Raw genomic sequence first — 14,574 nt, forward strand, 5'->3', positions numbered from 1 at the left:
CCCAAAACTATTAACTGGATTAGATGCAGTAAAATAAAGATACACAGGCGTTGTAGTAAGTTTCACAGGCGGGCTACTCTGCTGACGTGCAGACACTGCTCCTAGGCCCAAAATTATTTACTGGATTAGATGCAGTAAAAATAGAGATACACAGGCGGTATACTTAGTTTCACAGGCGGGCTACTCTGCTGACGTGCAGACACTGCTCCTAGGCCCAAAGCTATTAACTGGATTAGATGCAGTAAAAATTTAGATACACAGGCGGTATAGTTAGTTTCACAGGCGAGCTACTCTGCTGACAAAACTATTAACTGGATTAGATGCAGTAAAAATAGAGATACACAGGCGGTATAGTTAGTTTCACAGGCGGGCAACTCTGCTGACGTGCAGACACTGTTCCTAAGCCCAAAACTATTAACTGGATTAGATGCAGTAAAAATTTAGATACACAGGCGGTATAGTTAGTTTCAAAGGCAGGCTACTCTGCTGACGTGCAGACACTGCTCCTAGGGCCCAAACTACTAACTGGATTAGATGCAGTAAAAATTGAGATACACAGGCGGTGTAGTTCATTTCACAGGCGGGCTACTCTGCTGACGTGCAGACTCTGATCCTAGGCCCAAAACTATTAACTGGATTAGATGCAGTAAAAATAGAGATACACAGGTGGTATAGTTAGTTTAACAGGTGGGCTACTCTGATGATTTGCAGACAATGCTCCTAGGCCCAAAACTATTAACTGGATTAGATGCAGTAAAAATTTAGATACGCAGGCAGTGTAGTTCATTTCACAGGCGGGCTACTCTGCTGACATGCAGACACTGCTCCTAGGCCCAAAACTATTAACTGGATTAGATGCAGTAAATAAAGAGATACACAGGTGGTATAGTTAGTTTCACAGGCGGGCTAATCTGCTGATGTGCAGACAATGCTCCTAGGCCCAAAAGTATTAACTTGATTAGATGCAATAAAAATGTAGATACAGGTGGTATAGTTAGTTTCACAGGCGCGCTACTCTGCTGACGTGCAGACACTGCTCCTAGGGCCAAAACTGCTAACTGGATTAGATGCAGTAAAAATTGAGATACACAGGCGGTATAGCTAGTTTCACAGGCGGGCTACTCTGCTGATGTGCAGACACTGCTCCTAGGCCCAAAAATATTAACTGGATTGGATGCAGTAAAAATTGAGATACACAGGTGTTATAGTTAGTTTCACAGGCGGGCTACTCTGCTGACGTGCAGACACTGCTCTTAGGCCCAAAACTGGTAACTGGATTGGATGCAGTAAAAAATTAGATACATGGGCGGTATAGTTAGTTTCACAGGCGAGCAACTTTGCTGACGTGCAGACACTGCTCCTAGGCCAAAAACTATTAACTGGATTAGATGCAGTAAAAAATTAGATACACAGGTGTTATAGTTAGTTTCACAGGCGGGCTACTCTGCTGACGTGCAGACACTGCTCTTAGGCCCAAAACTGGTAACTGGATTGGATGCAGTAAAAAATTAGATACATGGGCGGTATAGTTAGTTTCACAGGCGAGCAACTTTGCTGACGTGCAGACAATGCTCCTAGGCCCAAAATTATTAACTGGATTAGATACAGTAAAAATTGAGATACACAGGCGTTGTAGTAAGTTTCACAGGTGGGCTACTCTGCTGACGTGCAGACACTGCTCCTAGGCCCAAAACTATTAACAGGATTAGATGCAGTAAAAATTTAGATACATAGGCGGTATAGTTAGTTTCACAGGCGGGCTACTCTGCTGACGTGCAGACACTGCTCCTTGGCCCAAAAATATTAACTGGATTAGATGCAGTAAAAATAGAGATACACAGGTGGTATAGTTAGTTTCCCAGGTGGGCTACTCTGCTGAGGTGCAGACAATGCTCCTAGGCCCAAAACTATTTACTGGATTAGATACAGTAAAAATAGAGATACACAGGCGTTGTAGTAAGTTTCACAGGCGGGCTACTCTGTTGACGTGCAGACACTGCTCCTAGGCCCAAAACTATTAACAGGATTAGATGCAGTAAAAATTTAGATACATAGGCGGTATAGTTAGTTTCACAGGCGGGCTACTCTGCTGACGTGCAGACACTGCTCCAAGGCCCAAAACTATTAACTGGATTAGATGCAGTAAAATATTGATACTCTGGCGGTGTAGTTAATTTCACAGGCGGGTAACTCTGCTGATGTGCAGACAATGCTCCTAGGGCCAAATCTATTAACTGGATTAGATGCAGTAAAAATAGAGATACACAGGCGGTGTAGTTAGTTTCACAGGTGGGCTACTCTGCTGGCGTGCAGACACAGCTCCTAGGCCCAAAAATATTAACTGGATTGGATGCAGTAAAAATAGAGACACACAGGCGGTATATTTAGTTTCACAGGCGGGCTACTCTGCTGATGTGCAGACACTGCTCCTAGGCCCAAAACTGTTAACTGGATTAGATGCAGTAAAAATAGAGATACACAGGCGGTGTAGTTAGTTTCACAGACGTTCAACTCTGCTGATGTGCAGACAATGCTCCTAGGCGCAAATCTATTAACTGGATTAGATGCAGTAAAAATTTAGATACACAGGTGGTATAGTTAGTTTCACAGGCGGGCTACTCTGCTGACGTGCAGACAATGCTCCTAGGCCCAAAAATATTAACTGGATTAGATGCAGTAAAAATAGAGATACACAGGCGGTATAGTTAGTTTCACAGGCAGGCTAATCTGCTGACGTGCAGACACTGCTCCTAGTCCCAAAACTATTAACTGGATTAGATGCAGTAAAAATTGAGATACTCGGGCGGTATAGTTAGTTTGACAGGCGGGCTACTCTGCTGACGTGCAGACACTGCTCCTAGACCCAAAACTATTAACAGGATTAGATGCAGTAAAAATTGAGATACACAGGCGGTGTAGTTATTTTCACAGACGGGCTATTCTGCTGACGTGCAGACACTGCTCCTAGGCCCAAAAATATTAACTGGATTAGATGCAGTAAAAATTAAGATACACAGGCGGTATAGTTTGTTTCACAGGCGGGCTACTCTGCTGACGTGCAGACACTGCTCCTAGGCCCAAAACTATTAACTGGGTTAGATGCAGTAAAAATTGAGATACACAGGTGGTGTAGCTAGCTTCACAGGCGGGCTACTCAGATGACTATCAGACAATGCTCCTAGCCCAAAAGGATTGGCTGAGCTAGATTACACCATATGCTGTGACAAACACTTGCACAGCGCTGGCACAGACCTGCCTGGCAAACAGTGCTATGAACTGCTGTAACCTACCCTGAAAAGGGCTGATATTACAACTAGTCCCAACTCCTCCCGACTCCTTAGACCTATCTCTCTGAAAATTCGCTCCAAAAAAACTTAGACTGTGTAGCGCCCACAGCAGCAGCGGTGCCGTCTAACACGAAGCTGCAGCAGTGAAGAAATGGTGGTGACAGTGCAAATGGCTGGTTCTTATAGGGCAAGGACATGTGACATACACAGCCAATGACACATGCCCTTGCTTGTGTGCATCACATGCACATTGCTGTCTGTGTTTGCACTGCTGATAGGCTGAGAGACTGCACCGCCCCACTGTAAATGCAGGAAAGAAAAAAAAAATGGAGATCGGCATTATTTCAGCACAGATCTCTCCCCTGCCCCACCCCCCACCCACTATACACTGAAACAGTCTATTAACAATGATAAACAGTTTTAATGTGCAAATCAAATTAAGCTTTTGGTGAACGAACAGTTATTGAACAGAAACTCGAACAGCTGAATTTTAAGCAAATTGCACTGCCCAAAACAGCTCGAATTTGAAATTGGCGAACAGTTAGACTCGAATACCGCTCATCTCTAGTGGTGAAGGGCTGAGGGCATGTGTAGTGTGTTAGATATAGATAAAGGAACAGATGTGGGGTGCTGCAGCACTATGGATGGAGATGACAGGGTGGTATACAGAGACAAGAGTGTTCAGCTCAATTTGCAACACTGTAGAAAGCTTTGTTGGTGAATCTGATAAGTTTATGTTATATTCTATAGTGCATGGGTAACCAGTGCAATGACTGTCACAGAGAAGATGCATCAGTGGAGTGGATGTACAGAAATATGACATTGACTACTGCTCCCCCGGAAGAAGGCATGCACGCCGAAACGTAGGGGTGGTGGCGCCACAGGTCTGAGGTTAATATGCTGCACATTTTGTTTTAATTTCCCTAACATTTGTTTTGGTGGTGGTGCTGGATGCTTTTTACCAGCTTAGTGGCTTTAGTTCTATTATATAGGAACTCACTATGCACACGTGTTGTTACTTATCAGGGTTATTTGTATTGTCATATGCATATTTGTAGCCTCCGACCTATGGCCCCATTGTAGTTGTCTCTCATCAGAGTATCCCATAGATTGGTTGTAATTAATTTTATATGTGCTTTGTCCAATAAAAACTATATTGTTAGATTTTGATCTCGTTTGTGCAATCTTTTCTATGTAGGATTTATTTGATATTGTTGCATGGGATTTGTGTTGTATACTTATTTCCTGTTTGGGCACAGGTGTTGATCACGACATACTGTGCATTGTATATCAACTTCGGTTTATATAAAGGAACAGATGTAGGGTGCTGCAGCACTGTGGATGGCGATGACAGGGTGGTATACAGAGACAAGAGTATTCATCTCACTTTGCAACACTGTAGAAAGCTTTGATGGTGAGTGTGATAAGTTTATGTTGTATTCTATAGTGCATGGGTAACCAGTGCAATGACTGGCACAGAGAAGAGGCGTCAGTGGAGTGGATGTACAGAAATATGACCGTGACTACTGCTTTAAGGATAAATAGGATAGTCTAGAGGGAAGAACGATAAGTAGTAAATTGCAGTTGTCAAGAATAAAATCAGAGCAACAGTAGGAATTTTTGCAGTTTCAAAAGTGAGAAATGGTTGTATTCTGAAGAATTTTTTGAGGTGCAGGTGATTTGGGCGTGTTAGTGATTGGATATAGGGAGCAAAGTAAGGATCTGACAATATTATATCCACTATTTTTATTCTTTATTTTTATACTTTTTCTATAAATATGTGGATGTGCGATTGCATTGAACATGTTACAATGGCTGAGCTAAGTGACAAAAGCGCATTTCTTACTTCAATTTTTTGAGAAGCTATTTGTAAGGCCGGCCCATGTGGACTCACTCATGCTCTCTTCCACTGTGCTCAATGAAATGATACTGAATAGTGATGAGCGAGTATACTCTTTGCTCGGGTGATCTCCGGGTATTTGTTAGTGCTCGGAGATTTAGTTTTCCTCCCCTCAGCTGCATGACTTACGGCTGCTGGACAGCCTGAACACATGTGGGTATTCCCTAACAAACAGGCATTCCTCACATGTATTCAGTCTGTCTAGCAGCCGTAAATCATGCAGCTGCGGCAACGAAAACTAAATCACCCAGCACTTACAAATATTTGGAGACCACCCGAGCATGCTCGGAAAACCCGAGCAATGAGTATGTGAAGAGCAGAACAAAAATGATTACCTCAATGAACAAAAATAAAAAAAAAGAATTTGTGATAAATATTGACCTGTCCATTCAAGGACATTTTAGCTATAGTATGAAATCCTGTTTTTCTTGTCTGTGGAATTTGCCTTTGTACTGTTTGTTGTGAAACTGCCACCCACGAAACTGTTTTCTTTTCTTTTCTTTCTTTCCTGTTTTGTCTCTTTGTTTAAACATGCAAAACTTGTATAACCACTAAACCTACTGAAACAACTATATAAAGAAGGGATAGCACATTGAAGGCAGGCGTGCTTCAGAGACTTCCCAGTGATACACTATACAAGACGTGTCTTGTGTATTATTTCTGGTGATTCCCCACTTCCAAAGGCTGCTCCGACTGAGTGTGATCCCGACATTTCCTGGCGCCTGAACAGGGACCCGAGGTCTGTGTATTCCTTCAAGAACACCGGCAGAATACGAACGAAAAGAGAATCTGGGATAATGGACGGCAGATGAACAAAAACCTGGCCAGGTAAGAGACACTGTTAGATCTCTTATATCTGCCCTGCACTGTCCGTAAGATTTTCTGTGTCGTGTTCTTTAGCGGGTAGTTCTAGTAGAGGAGGATACCTATAGCTCGGGTTCTTGAACTATTTAGGAATTGATCACCTTACGGAGTACGGCATTGAATGAGAGTGAATGTGAATAGAAGGTGTGTGGAAGTTGGGAATAGCCCTATAAGCCGCCCAGGGGGTTGAAACAGAAGAAGTGACTGTCCCACTGGGCAACGTGGTTGCGTCCTTTCGGGGAGACCTCCGCGCCTATGTTCAATCTCTGATCCTGTCTTTGACAAAAACCTGGTGACGGATAAGTGTATGATAGTATGAGCCCAGGACAGATAAATTAGCCTGGGACAAGAATACGTTGTATGTGATAGTATAAGCCCAGGACAGATAAATTAGCCTGGGACAAGATACGTTGTATGTTCTTTTTCTTTTTCTGTCTGGTTGCATTTGTGTTGTTTGCTATAGGTGTAGGAATCAGGATTTTCTTACATCAACACAGTTTAAACATCCTAGCTCCTTAGGAAGAAGGTAACGAGGTATTCTCATACCCAAACGCCACCTAGGGCAAGAAAAAGACATCCTAGCTCCTTAGGAAGAAGGTAACGAGGTATTCTCATACCCAAACGCCACCTAGGGCAAGAAAGCTCAGGATAAGAAAATGGGGAATAAGCAAACAAAGTCGGAACCAGAAGAATTAGATATCTATACTATCATAAAGGAGAGAAGTGGTGAAGATGCCACTAAGGGGCTGAAAAAGATTTTTAGTAAGTTTGGAGTTACTAGGGCAGAAGCTTTTAGTAGAAAACTATGGGAAGGAATTCAGGAAAGGAAAAAAGGCATAATCAGAGACAAGAAATGGATAGATCAGATCCAAGCATTGATTGATGTCTCTAGGGTAGCAGAAAATGAGGGATGGACATATAATCAACAGAGTAAAAAGTGGTGTATTAGACCCACAGGCTGTGGAGAAAAACAAAATGTGGAATCTAAAAATACCCCACCCCCATACCTTAATCCACATGCCCCATCTTTTCTCCAAACACCACCTCAAAGTTTAGCCGGACCAGGAGGATGGGTATGTCCGCACTGTGGACAACAAAATCCAGACTGGAGAAATGATTGCCTAGCCTGTGGTACACCTAGACATGGCGCTGTACTTGCCCCTGTTAGGGTAGTACCAAGACCCTTTAGGGAACCTGGTGCTGACGGAGTAATGGGAACTAGATATCACCAAACTCGACAATATTTCCCTTGGTCCCCTGCTGAAGGCATGTCTCTCTTGCATAACGCACCAGATCCCACCCAGTGTCCAGTTAGATTTGCACAATATATACAGCAAATTATGCAGACTCACGCTGGAGTTTGGGCAGATGGAGAAGAATTATGTAGAATTAAAATGACTCCTGGACTCTTCCAGGAGCTATTAGCAAATCTACAGGTACATAGGCCCCAAGCAGGAGATGGTGCCTTACAAACGATAGAATCAGGTACACAATTTGTAGATCACTTAATGGTTTTCATGAGGGAGAGACAGAGGCAGAGAGGAACAACGGGAGTGGTGGCTCAGAAATCTGGACAATCAGTAGACGAATATTATCTAAGTGTAGAAAATAATTTCAGAGATGAAGGCATGGATCTAACCGCTCCAGGAATGATGAGGTTAGTTACAAAAACCTTTATAGATGGATTGTCTCCAAAAGTGAAGGAAAAGCTTAAGGCCGCAACCCCTGATTGGAGAACCTTGGAAGACCCACACCTGGCTAGACAGAAAGCTGTAGGGATAGAAATGGACTTAAGAGAAAATTCTAAGCCAGTAAGAATTGCACAGGCTAATACTGGCTCTGCTAATCAAAAGTTTACTTGTCATTACTGTAAGAAGCCAGGACATTTCCAAAGGGAATGTAGGAAGAGAAAAGCAGATATAGATTCAGGAACCTTTGTACCCAAAAATAGGATAAATAACCCAGTGCTTGATCAAACAGACAGCTCAGAATGACTGAAAGTTATGCAGGTCTCTCTTCCTTCTAGAAGACCAATAATACAAGTTGAAGTTGAGGGTAAAAATGTACCTTTTCTGATAGATACGGGAGCAACATCCTCCATTTTAAATCAGGACTTTTTACCATATCCTGACAATATATCCTCAAAGGTTACATATGCAGAAGGGTATGATGGTAAAATTCAGGCGTTGCCCTTTACAAAACCTTTAAATGTGAGCTTTGGCCCTAAAACTTTTGTATCCAAATTTTTATTTGCTAAAGGTGCACCTACCTGCTTGTTGGGTACTGATGCCTTAAGTAAAATGCATGCAAACATCCATTTTAGAGAAGATGGCACAGTTATGCTGACCATCCCTGAAGATGCAGAAACTCTGGAACCATATGTTAGAATACAGGCAATGGAGGATTTTCCCGAAATTTACACTCAACAAGCAAAAATTGACTTGTCTCGGGTTCCTGACAGCCTATGGGCAAAAGGAGACACTGATGTAGGATTTTTATCAGTAGCTCCTATACTGTTAGAAACTGCCCCGGGAACCGTATTACCTCAGCTTAGGCAATACCCCATCAGCGCCCAGCAAGAACAGGCGATTTCTCAACAAATTCAGGATTATGTGTTACAAGGTGTTTTGGTAGAAATCAGGTCACCCGCCAATACACCCTTATATCCTGTTAAAAAGAAAGTGTCCTCCAAAGAAACTATGGTGAAATATCGCATGGTGCACGACTTACGGGAAATCAATAAGGTTTTGGCACCGGTCACCCCTGTGGTACCGAATCCTCATACCTTACTGTCTCAAGTTCCCAGCACTGCTGCATATTTTACGGTAATTGACTTATCAAACGCATTTTTTTCTGTGCCACTACATAAGAACTGTTGGCATTTGTTTGCCTTTACATTCAAGGGTAAACAATTAGCATGGACAAGATTGCCACAAGGTATGGTACACTCACCAACTTTGTACTCTGAAGCAATGCAGACCGTGCTAAAAAATTTCATCCCAGAACCAGGAGTAGTCATTCTACAGTATGTAGATGACTTACTTATTTGTTGCCCTGATGAGCAGACGGCAGTTACCTCAACTGTTAATTTCTTAATTTTCCTAGCGCAAGAAGGCTGTAAAGTAAATAGACAGAAACTCCAGGCTTGTCAACAAACAGTCGTGTTTTTAGGTCACTGCATATCACAGGGCATCAGACACCTCACACCTCAACGTACGGAAGCCATACGTAACATGCTTGAACCCAGGAATCACAAACAGCTGCGTGCTTTCCTAGGTATTGTTTCACACTGTAGACAGTGGATCATACATGCAAGTCAACTCATGCAGCCTTTATATGACTGTATTGCCAACACACCATATTCACTCAGTGAAGAGGCTAAACAGTCATTTTCCTCTTTGAAAACAGCACTGGTATCAGCTCCGGCTTTGGGACTCCCAGACTACACTAAACCTTTTCAATTGATGGCAGCTGAGATATCCTCACATGCTACAGGGGTGCTCACACAAAAACATGGAAACAAACAGAGACCTGTGGCATACATATCAGCTCATCTGGACCCTGTAGCTAGAGCCGCACCTTCTTGTGTAAGAGTAGTAGCCGCAATTTCACTGTTATTAGATAAAGCTTCTGAGATTGTTCTTGATCACCCACTTCTAGTTCAGACCACTCATGATGTACATGGCATTCTTAACCAGGTCCAACCTAAACATATTTCAATGGCCAGACACCTCCGTCTCCAATGTTCCCTACTACTGCCGTCCAACATTTCCTTTGCCAGGATTCAGACTCTTAATTTCGCGTCTTTGCTCCCTTTAGAGTCTGAGGGGGGTACCATACCTGAGGAAACTGCACTCTCCAACTCCTTTGAAACTGCACTCTCCAACTCCTTTGACCCATCAAAGTCAATGCATGATTGTGTACAATTAATGGAACAAGAGACTCAGGGCTTATGTAATGTACGTGACAAGCCACTCTGTAATGCTACATTTGAACTTTTCATAGATGGCAGTAGATATGCAGATATGAATGGACAATTTCATACAGGTTATGCGGTAGTAACTCAGCATGAAGTGCTGAAAGCAGAACCTCTCCCTGCTAATCAGTCTGCACAAGAAGCAGAACTTACGGCATTAGTTGAAGCTCTAAAAATAGCCAAAGATCAGACAGCAAACATATACACTGATTCTAGATATGCACATGGCATTATTTTCGATTTTGGCGTAATATGGAGAGCCAGAGGTTATATGACTGCTTCAGGCCAACCTGTTAAACATGCCTCCCTCATTAGACAGATTCTGGAGGCAGCACAAGAAACTAAAGAAATAGCGGTGATAAAGGTAGCTGCACATGTGAGACTCGGCACCGAGGAAGCCAGGGGTAACGATAAAGCCGATAACGCAGCAAAACAGGCAGCACGTAAACCCTTACATCATGCCCACACACTAGATAGCTCTGAAGATGATGAGGAAAGATTGAAGGAAGCTCAGAAACAGGTAGACGACGAAGAACGAGGGCAGTGGCAGAAAAAAGGGGCAGAAGATCAGCAAGGATTATGGAAAAAAGGAACTTTGTTGTGTTTACCCAGAGCCTGGTACCCCGCAGTGGCCAGTGACCTCCACCTACCCACGCATGTGTCGGCAAATGGTATGACGCTCAAGGTAAAAGAAAGGTGGTTGGCTCCAGGTTTTGGTAAATTTGCTCGGAACATGTGTGCTGCATGCGCTATATGCCTGGCACACAATCCAGGTCAGGCCATTAAAACCCCAACCAAGCATCATGTAAGACCACTGTATCCCTTTCAAAGACTCCAGATCGACTACATCCAACTTCCTAGGTACAATGGATACGAATATGTGCTTGTGTGTGTGGACATGTTCTCAGGGTGGCCAGAGGCTTATCCAGTTCGTAAAGCCTCAGCAAAAACTACTGCCATTAAAATAGCACATGAACTGATACCCCGTTACGGCATGCCTGAGGTGATCGAGTCAGATAGGGGTACCCATTTTACTGGTGAAATATTCCAGAATGTTATGAAAATGTTGGGAGTAGAAAACCAGTTTCACACTCCATATCATCCACAGAGTTCAGGTAAAGTGGAAAGATTAAATGGGACAATAAAATTAAAAATCCAGAAGGCCATGGCAGAAACAGGAAAGCCTTGGACCGAGAGTCTACCACTTGCCCTGTATTCCATCCGAAACACCCCAAGGGGGAAGGCTAAGCTGTCACTACATGAGATTCTTTTTGGTAGAGCAGCAAATTTGGGTTGTTATTTTCCACAGCAACTGATGTTGAATACTGAGACTTTAACTGCTTATGTACAAGAATTACAAAAACGTTTAACTAAAGTGCATTCGCAAGTTTTTGCTTCCCTTCCAGATCCAGAAAATCTCGAAGGAGGCCACAAGTTGGAACCTGGTGATCAAGTCTACGTGAAAAGACACACCAGAAAGACTCTGGAACCGAGATTTGATGGACCTTTCCAAGTCCTGTTAACAACTCCAACAGCAGTCAAGCTTGAAGGAAAGGCATCATGGATACATGCAAGCCATTGCAAAAAAGCAGTATAAGACTCATGATATTGATGTTAATAATGTTAACCTCAACGGAGGCATGGGAAAGACTGAATTATCTAGCCCCTTTGAACAATAGATTCGTACAACATCATAGAAAATTAGTGCATGACTTGTTAAATAATACGCAACCCCTGGCAGATTGTTGGATCTGTACCCATTCGCCGGTATCAGCCACAAGTATACCTTTTCTAGCAGTTCCCGTGTCAGCTGAAGAAATATTCGCTTGGCCTAATTGTTCAGACAACCTGGCCAACAACCAACCTGGCAATACTAGACTATGGAATACTACAATCGCCATACCAATTGTGGGATGGGTAGAATTTCCTTGGTGGCAGGGCAATCTTACAGGAAAAATAGACAACTTACAATATTTAGCATTCAAGGGAGGATAATGGGTACCTAGGAATAAGACTGGATTAACTGATTTAGGACAGGTCCCCACTGAAAATCTACAGCTCAGTATCAGTACAACCACCCCTTCCTCTGATGCTTTCAAACCGACAGTATTGGAAAGATACATACATAATAGAAAATGGGAACATTCTGAGTTGTTCCCCCAAGGTGATGCAAACAGTTGTACAAGTAAGCCGGGGAACCTGGTTTGTAATGAATCCAATGAGTATGTCAACGGAATGCATGTATGTGGGAATCCCGCAGCCGGGTACTGTAGCCCCTTGGGACAAAAACCCTCTTGGTGTATGCTTCAGAATGTATCTAGATTTGTGGACTTGGCTCACAGATTGGTATTGCAGCACTCAGCTTTGTGGGATCTGCCTGAGGGTACATTTTGGATATGCGGAGAAGGAGCATATAAATGGCTTCCCGTAGGTATAAAGGGTACTTGTACATTAGGACGCCTAACCCCGGCTACTTTCATAATTTCAAATAAACAAGTGAATATGCAAGCCGTGCCCAAGCACACACTGTATAAAAGAGCTGCAGATAACTCACCACGTCCCTCGGGGAGGCCACAAATAGTACAAATGGGAATTCCCAACAAAATTGCTAGTACCATTTTTATTTATCCTATGTTAACACAAATGTGGGATAAATTAGTTAGAGCCACGGATTATCTAGATGATCAGATTTGGGATATATTGGACATATTAAATACTAGTATAGCTGTACAGAATCAGCTTATAATAGTCACTAACCAACATACCCTGGTATTGGATTGCCTAACTGCCTCACAAGGGGGTATGTGTCAAATCATCGGACCCACCTGCTGTCATTATATAGACCCGAATAGTACTATGAGTATGAGATTTAAATTAACAGACGTACAACGACTCAGGGATCAGTATGACAAAGACAATGACCAAAATAAGGATAGCTGGTGGTCAGATACCTTTTCTTTTCTTAACCCGGCCAATTGGTTCAGAGGGGTCGGTGGGTGGGTTACCGGGATTATGCAAAGCCTAATACATACAGTTATGGTTATTGTAATTATATATGTATTATTCAAGGTTGTACTCAAGGGTATCTCGGTATGCACAAATAAATTTTGTGTAATAGATGCGAGAATATAAAGTTTTTTTTTGTAATATCACAAAAAGAATGACTAAAATGATCGACAAGGTTTTGAATGGAATATGTCAAAGGGGGGATTGTGAAGAGCAGAACAAAAATGATTACCTCAATGAACAAAAATAAAAAAAAAGAATTTGTGATAAATATTGACCTGTCCATTCAAGGACATTTTAGCTATAGTATGAAATCCTGTTTTTCTTGTCTGTGGAATTGCCTTTGTACTGTTTGTTGTGAAACTGCCGCCCACGAAACTGTTTTCTTTTCTTTTCTTTCTTTCCTGTTTTGTCTCTTTGTTTAAACATGCAAAACTTGTATAACCACTAAACCTACTGAAACAACTATATAAAGAAGGGATAGCACATTGAAGGCAGGCGTGCTTCAGAGACTTCCCAGTGATACACTATACAAGACGTGTCTTGTGTATTATTTCTGGTGATTCCCCACTTCCAAAGGCTGCTCCGACTGAGTGTGATCCCGACAAGTATGCTTGCTCATCACTAATAATATGTGAAAAAATAAATAATATTGGTGAAGGACCTTATGTGATTTTAAATTGTAAACTCAGTATATTTTTAATCTTTTCAAATCCTTTTAATTCATTTCTTACATTGAATTTCTGGATATTTCATCATCAGAAGGATCCCCCAACTCAATGTGGTTGATGTGGTCTCCATTCCAGCCCCAAACAAATCTGACACCAGAGCAGTTAAATTCTCATTGTGATAAAACTGTGTGGATTCTGGTTTTCCCTGGAGAAAAAAAGTAATATGAAATGTTGAATATTGTCTTTTGTCTATTTTTTTTCTAGAGAATGCATTTAAATATGTAAATACTATAATAGAGATTAATCTAGAGTAGTCTTGAGCGATACCTGCCGATATTCGAAAGTATCGGTATCGAATTGGATCGGCCGATATCGGCAAAATATCGGATCTCGCCGATACCTGATACAAATGCAAGTTAATGGTACCAAAATATCGGAATTAAAATAAACCCTTTATTTCCTTGTAGCCTAATTCCACATGAAGGAAAACAACTAAGAATAACGTAGAATGTATTGGAGGAGGTGGAGGGGACATTAAAGGCATAGAGGTTTAGCCCATTCAAATGGAAAAGCAGGAATTATAAATTTTTTAAGACGTTTGGAGTCCAAAAGATTTTGACTATGTTTAGGTTTTTTAGATTTTGTCAGATATTTATGTTTCTCTACTTCCATGCTCTGCACCTTTTTTTTACTTCTACCACACTATCTTCTTCATCATCTTCACCAGCAGCATATTTTTCATCAACTTCTTCTTCACCTTATTCGTCTTCTTCTTTACCTTCTTCCTATTATCCTTTTTTTTTTTAATTCTTCTCATTCAACTCTTCTTCTTCATCATATTCAACTTCATCATCTCCTTCATATTCATCT

General features: G+C 42.0%; 1 protein-coding gene across 3 annotated transcripts in view; it reads right to left on the reverse strand.

Annotated features, from left to right (window-relative positions):
• The window catches only part of LOC138638756 (cytochrome P450 2K4-like), a 127,631-nt gene that overhangs the window by 26,861 nt on the left and 86,196 nt on the right, over window positions 1-14,574 (reverse strand). For all 3 annotated transcript variants that reach the window (XM_069728313.1, XM_069728314.1, XM_069728316.1), the window contains one exon: window positions 13,768-13,909. In XM_069728313.1, the coding sequence (XP_069584414.1) occupies window positions 13,768-13,909 (142 nt within the window). The remainder of the gene's footprint in view (window positions 1-13,767; window positions 13,910-14,574) is intronic.

The sequence above is a fragment of the Ranitomeya imitator genome, chromosome 5, assembly GCF_032444005.1.
Source record: "Ranitomeya imitator isolate aRanImi1 chromosome 5, aRanImi1.pri, whole genome shotgun sequence".
NCBI classification, from domain to species: domain Eukaryota; kingdom Metazoa; phylum Chordata; class Amphibia; order Anura; family Dendrobatidae; genus Ranitomeya; species Ranitomeya imitator.